Below are 6,808 nucleotides of genomic sequence, written 5' to 3'. Positions count from 1 at the left end.
CAAAAGGAACGCATTTCAGTTCCACTTAGAACATTGGAACGTCTCATTACATTAACGTTACATTAATGTTACAAATTCAAATATGGTGTCGAATAATTCTGAAGTGAAATAAAGTGAGAAATTTAAAACACACCGACCAACGTATGTTATACGAATGGGAACACCGCCGGCAGCAGAATATCTGGAGATAAAAATAATACACAGAAACGCTGGCAGCGTAATTTTTTCAGGGAGCACCGGACAAACTCCGGACATGTTTAACTGCTGTTTTCATGCTCTTTTATTATGGGTGAAACAGATATGGCTATTTCCACCTCAGCCTTACAAATGCACAGTAATGTATCTGCGCTTCAGATGTGCAAATAGTAAGTTACTCACACGCAGTGACACAATCAAATTTCTTGCATAAGAAACTCTGTCAAAAGGAACAATACATAGACGTAAATGAATGGTTATTCAATATTGCAGTGCATTTAAAATATCTTACAGGCCCTTTGGTGGAATTTAGTAAGCGGGTTACAAAAGAGAAGCTTTGCGGATCATACAGCACAAATTTGCGAGTAACAAAACACATCAGGGCAAGTAATGGCTACGAGGTTCGCAATGCTAGTTTACGTTAAAAGACAATAACAAGTACAAAATCAACCACCTGCACATGGTGGATTGGACCACACTTTTTTATTCTCTGGTTGTGATGCTGAGGCTAACAGTGTTTGTGCGCACAGATTTAAACAGTGTTTAAGGTTGACCTAATTAAACCGGCGGGGGAAAAAATCAGCTGCGATAAGATCGCCATGTGATGCATCAGCGATTAAGAAGAGATAAATGCGTACGCCCAATTTTTTGTCAATATCCCGGGAGCGGCGACTGTTCTGTACATCAGCGCCGCATGACGGAGTGGTACTGCAAACACGACGAGAGTTGGCGCATGCGCACTGTGCACTCGCTGCGCCGGCCGTCGTCTGCTGGGCTCTATTAGGAACTGAGTGCAGCCCCTAATTGTTTCCTTCGCTTATTACACTGCTTTGCATTCTCGCCGTTAGCAAAGCAGTGTGACGAACTAGAAGGTTTTGTTGCGCCAATACTTTTCGAGATTGTTCGTGGAATGCTAAGGTTTGTGCTATTAGTCACTTTCACTTGCCCCCTTACACCGTTAGCGGCTGTCCGGTCGGCCGTGCGATAAGCAACTGAAAAAAATTCCCCCGCATTTCCCCGAGGGGGAGAATGTGAAAGTGCGAATGCACGGTTGTCGGCCCGCTTGCGGCGCTTGCGCTCGGCCCCCGCAGCCCACCGCCTCGCCGCCTTCTCTTCCATCTCTTCCATCGGGTTTGTAGTATCACGTGTACACCACGCAGTTATCAAGCCGCTATAACGCCGCTGAGTCGCCAACGCACGCCGCTGACGACGTAGTTTGAATGCGTTAAAGATATAAGGCGCGTCACTAACACTGATATCAGCGTCGTGTCCGTGGCTTGATTCTGCTTCCGGCCACCGCAGTGAACGGATGCAGGATGCAGGGCTCCTCAGGAGCGGTTAATGCGGCCCATGTTGGCCGCGGAAACAGGATGTTTGCTCAGGACGATAGTTATCAAGTTTCGTTGCCGACATTGCCTACAGGACGTATCGTTTTTAACACAGTTTTTTTGCACGGTGACATGCGCGCCCGCCCGTATCGCGTTGAAGATTTCCGCGATACTTTGGCTCGGCTGGAATTGCTCCCTGAGGTGCTTGCCTTGGGGGCGTTCCAAATGAGTCACGTATGGGCGGTGACGTTCAAATCGGAGCAAGGCGTCAAAAAGATCTTGGAAGCAAAGGAGCTTCAAGTCAAAGGTCGACACTGCCTCGTCATCGACCCTGCCAACCAGGACCTGCGGCTGAAGCTCCACTGGCTGCTTTACAACGTGACCGAGGACGACGTTCGAGTTGCGCTGGCTCCCTACGGGAGGGTCAGCGACGTTTCACGGGAGCGCTGGCGTGTACAAGGCGTCCACGACAAGGGCTCGACGACGCGGTCCGTGACCCTCAAGCTCAACGCGGGCGTGAGGGCTGAGGACCTGCCCCACCAGCTCCGTGTCGCAGGCGAGCAGGCGCTCGTGGTCGTGCCCGGCAGGGCCCCGCAGTGCCTTCGCTGCTCTGGCACGGGGCACATGAGGCGCGACTGCAAGGTGCCGCGCTGCACTCTCTGCCGCCGCTTCGGTCATGAAGCGAACGAGTGCGTGCGGACGTACGCGAAGGTGGCCGGACCGGTGGGGGATGTAGACCGAACGGAGAACATCATGGACGAGGAGGAGGCGGAGGCGGCTGCAGCAGGGGGCGGCGGAGACCCGGTGACGGGGGACGCGCCGCCTGAAAAGAGCGCTGAGGTGAAGGAGTCGGTCGCTGTCGTAGTGCTACCTGCGCAAAGTGCCAGCGAAGGAGACCAGCTGACGTACGATGGCGACGGTGAGAGCCCGGTGAGCACGGCGGGTCAGTTTCCGGCGTTGGAAACTCCCGCCCCCCAACAGGGCGTCGACTTGAAAACTGGCGACCAGGACCAGTCTGTGGCCAAGCGGCCGCGTCAAGACAACCTCCTTGGTCAAGACAGTGTCGGGCAACGGGGAGGGGGGGATGGTTCCGTAGCGGTGGGGTCGGTGAGTGTGGGACCTACGTCGCGGCGCTCGAGCTTCAAGCCGAAGCTTAACACGCCCTACGACAGAGGACCCACGGCAACAAAGAATGCGTAAGAACGCCATCCTTGACTCCGCTTTCGGACTGCTAAAAGTATTTTTAAATTGTCTTTGTGTGTCGTTGAAAAGCAAGGAAAGTGCAGGGCGTGTTCTAGTGATGGGCTTAAGGTCGTTGGTTGTATTACGTGGGTTTTTGGTTCTGTGTCGGGTGTCGAAGGGTTTTCCTTGCGGTCATTGCGCGTTTTTTGGGGGGTGTGTTGGGTGTCGAAGAGTTCTTCCTTCGTGCCAGGGCGGGGGTTTGGGGTGTTTTTGTATGTACGCGCGTCAAGTGAAGCTCTCTCAACGGGCTCAAATTGGATCCGTTTTTTTTTTTTTTTTTTTTGGGGGGGGGGGGTTGTTTTCGTCGTTTTACGGTATTTTTTTTTTCTTTTCAAATGTACCAGTGTAAATGTTTTGGGATCTGTTTGTTTTCTCTCATAACCTGGTGTATTTAAATACGCCAATCCGTATTGCCACGCTTAACGTCAGGGGGCTTGCTGACAGGAGACGGCAGAATCAGTTGTAACGTTTAGTGACCGAACAGGACCTGGATATAGTGGCGGTACAAGAAACGAAGGTTGAGAGAGAGGAGCAGACAGATCGTATGGTGCGCCCGTTTGCGTCGAGGTATGACGTGTGCGTTGCTCACGCGGTCGGGATGTCTGCGGGTGTTGCCCTGTTGGTACGAAGGAGTTTGGGGGCAACCCTAGAGACCGTCACCGCGTCCGAGTGTGGGCGTTTTGTTGTGTGCGATTTTGTTTTATCGTCAAGCGAATGGCGCTTGATCTGTGTGTACGCGCCCACAAAGGCAGCGGAAAGGAAAGGTTTTTTTGAGGATGTTCGCGGGCTTTGCGATACGGAGAGGCTTGTTATTTTACTTGGCGACTTTAATTGCGTATGTTCCGCGCAAGATAAAAGTAGCTCGACAAGGTTCCGCGATGCGAGTACGATAGTTTTAACTGATATCGTCGCTGACTTTGCGCTGGAAGATGTGGGTGATAGCCTTGGCAGTAGCGGTTCCGTTCGCTATACACACTTCCAGGGCAGCAGTCATGCGCGTCTCGACAGAGTGTATGTTTCGTCAGAGATTCTGCCGGAGTGTGATAGCTACCGAGTCTCCCCTGTTTCCTTCAGCGATCACTGCCTTGTGACCGTAATCGTTGGTAGAATTGCAAAACCAGGCAACGCGTTCTGTTGGGGGCTTTGGAAGCTTAATAACAAGCTGCTGCAGGATGAACTTTTCACTGAGGCCGTTAACGCATGCGCACGGACGTTTTTCTGTGGTGAAGAGAACCTTAACTTTACGCTCAATTGGGAGCTCTTCAAACAAGAAGTTAAGTTAAAGGCCATTGAAAGATCATCCGCAATCAAATACGACGAGAAGCAAAGAGAAGTCTGGTTACGAAGTACCCTGGACGTTTACGTTAAGGAAGAGTGTGAATCGCCTGGGGCGTTGAAGGATGACATTAGAGGACTAAAAGCGCAGCTCGAAGTAATAGATAAAGAGAAGTATGAGGGTGCGCTTGTGCGCGCAAGAGCTGAACGATTTTTGCACGGGGAAGCGCCGACTAAAAGAGCGTTCAGCGCGGAAAAAAAGTATGCTCGCAGAAATGCGATATTGGAAATTGAAGCCGAAGGTGTGGTTTATAGTGACCAGGCTAATATAGAGCGTTGTTTTTGTGACTTTTATAAAAATTTGTTTTCTTGTCATCCTGTCAATGCCGTCAAGTTTAGAGAAGAGTTTACGTCTTTGTTACCGTGCTTAGACGAGGAAGTTAAGGCGCATCTCGAAAGAGATATTACAGTAGAAGAGATACGCGGCGCTATCGACGAGTTGAGCCCAGGGAAGACGCCGGGCCCTGATGGCCTGAGCGCCGCTTTCTACAAGGCGTTTAAGGGTGACATCAGCCCGGTTTTATGTAAAGTTTACTCTGAGGCGTACCACAAAGGTGTGCTGCCACCTTCTTTTCTTGTGTCTCACACTGTGTTTATACCGAAATCGGAGGAGGTTGCGAAACTCAGACAGATCCCTGGCTTTCGTCCTATTAGTCTGACAAATGTCGACTATAAGGTTTTAATGAAAATATTGGCTAGCCGCTTACAGACTGTCATAAAGGACGTGGTAGGACCGCATCAAACGTGCGGGATCAAAGGGCGGTCGATAGTTACAAATATTCATACTGCCCGAAGTGTTCTCGAGTGTTGTGACGCCATGCAAGGGACTTTGGCAATGCTCCAGGTAGACATGGCTAAAGCCTTCGATCAGGTGTCTCACGAACTTTTGTTAAATATGTTGGAACACGTGAATGTTGGTTCTGTTATTCTTAATGGTGTGCGCATGGCGTACACTGGGTTTTCTACGAGGCTTGTTATTAACTAAACGATCGGCACACCCGTTCCTGTTCAACGTGCCGTTCGTCAGGGTTGCCCATTGTCTCCGTTGCTTTTTTGTTTGTACATTGAAGCCTTTTGTTTAAGTGTAATCAGGAGCGAAGACGTCAAAGGTTTTAAACTTCAGTCGTGTGAAGTGCGGGTGTTAGCTTACGCTGACGACATTGCTCTCTTTTTTGTTGATAGGAGAAGCATAAGTATTGCTGTAAACACCTTGAAAATGTTTTGTAAGTACAGTGCCAGTGGTGTTAATTGGCAGAAATGTCTAGGCTTCTGGCATGGCCAGTGGGACAGTACGCCTAGTGTTTTCGAGTGTATCAGCTGGCAGACGACGCCGGTGAAGTACTTGGGAGTGCCCCTCGAGAACTATGTAGACAGCGACCCTTATTGGCGCAGTCAAACAGTCGAATTGCGTGAAAAGGCCGAGAAATGGAAGGGTAGCGGACTTTCAATATTTGCGAGGGCCTCAGTGTGTAATGTGTTTTTAATTAGCAAACTGTGGTACGTTCTACAGGTGTTGCATTGTTCGCGGGCACATGTACAGGCCTTGCACCGAGTTTTTGCTGTGTTGATTTGGGAGTCGTCATGGGAGAGAACCAGCCGTACGAACCTGTTTCGGCGCGTGCGTCTTGGTGGCCTGTCATTATCGCATCTGTTTTTGCGTCAAGTGGTAAATCGTTTTTTGTTTCTTCGGGATGTGAAGGACCCCTTTTTGCGCACTGTGTGTCAGGTGAAGTTGGCCAGAGCGCTTCCTGATTTTGTTGTAACGTCAGCTTCTTTTTCGTTTGGCGCAACGAAAGGCTACTTCCGTGAGGTGGTACAAGCCACCATGTTTTTGCGTGCACGCTTCACGCTAGAGTACTTATCTAGTGTGACGCGTAAAAGATTGTATAATGACCTCGTTGATTCCGTACTTCCCGTTCCATTGTATAGATCGCTCTACCGTGTAGGGCCAGGACAGGATGTGCTTAAGCGTGTGAAACGTATGGCGATTGGCCCATGGGTTAAGACTTTTTTCTTTAAACTTCACTCGGGCGTCCTTGATGTGAAAACGTGGCAGAAGGAAAAGGGAATGTTTTTGCCGGGTGGGGTGGACTGCTACCCGTGCAGAAAACCCGAGACTGTAGAACACGTGTTTTTGGACTGCTGGGACGGGGTCTTCTTTTGGGACGTGCTTCAGCGGACCCTCAAAAAAGATTTCCCTCTGGACGCTCACGGCATTAGGTTTTTACCGATTGAGAGTGACGAAGTACCTTACGACCTCGTGATGGTCCTGGCCCTACATGCAATTTGGAAATCCCGCATGGCCATACGCCATAGGGACGTTGACGCTAAATGGTCAAGGGAATATTTCGTTGATTCAATGCGCATGATTATTGAAGTGTGGAGGGCTCAGCCTGAGCCTCCAGAGTGGTTGCCTGTGATGGAAACACTGACCAACCTCAAACAATTTTAATCGTTTTTCTGCTGGCAAGGTGATGACTAGCAGTTTTATCGTTGCAGTTTTTTGTTTGATGGTGCTTGTTTTGTGCTGAAATATTGCAATAAAAAAAAAGTGTCCGTGGCTTGGTCGGTAGAGCGTCCCGCTGCGGCCGCAAAGTCCTCGGATCGACACCTGGCGCCGGATGCCGTTTCTTTTTTAAATATAGAGGAGCACTGCGGACGCCGACGCCGCCGGCGGTGGATGGTTTGAGGTCGCTTATAAAGTGCAT

The 6,808-nt window shown here is 50.1% G+C and overlaps 1 protein-coding gene across 1 annotated transcript; it reads left to right on the top strand.

Annotated features, from left to right (window-relative positions):
• Window positions 1-1,505: 1,505 nt before the first annotated feature.
• LOC144138648 (uncharacterized) lies at window positions 1,506-6,668 on the top strand. Its single transcript, XM_077671041.1, has one exon. The coding sequence runs from the start codon at window positions 1,512-1,514 to the stop codon at window positions 2,721-2,723; it is 1,212 nt and encodes a 403-aa protein (XP_077527167.1). The 5' UTR covers window positions 1,506-1,511; the 3' UTR covers window positions 2,724-6,668.
• The last annotated feature ends 140 nt before the right edge of the window (window positions 6,669-6,808 follow it).

Source organism: Haemaphysalis longicornis, unplaced genomic scaffold, assembly GCF_048455015.1.
Source record: "Haemaphysalis longicornis isolate Haplotype H1 unplaced genomic scaffold, Haemaphysalis longicornis Haplotype H1 scaffold_5, whole genome shotgun sequence".
Classification (NCBI taxonomy): Eukaryota; Metazoa; Arthropoda; class Arachnida; order Ixodida; family Ixodidae; genus Haemaphysalis; species Haemaphysalis longicornis.
Note: the sequence above shows the minus strand (reverse complement) of the source record. Positions and strands in the feature narration are given on the sequence as shown.

What these genes read in the sequence shown, in the direction of transcription:
- LOC144138648 (XM_077671041.1), top strand. Translation starts at nt 1,512, where the DNA reads ATGCAGGGCTCCTCAGGAGCGGTTAATGCGGCCCATGTTGGCCGCGGA.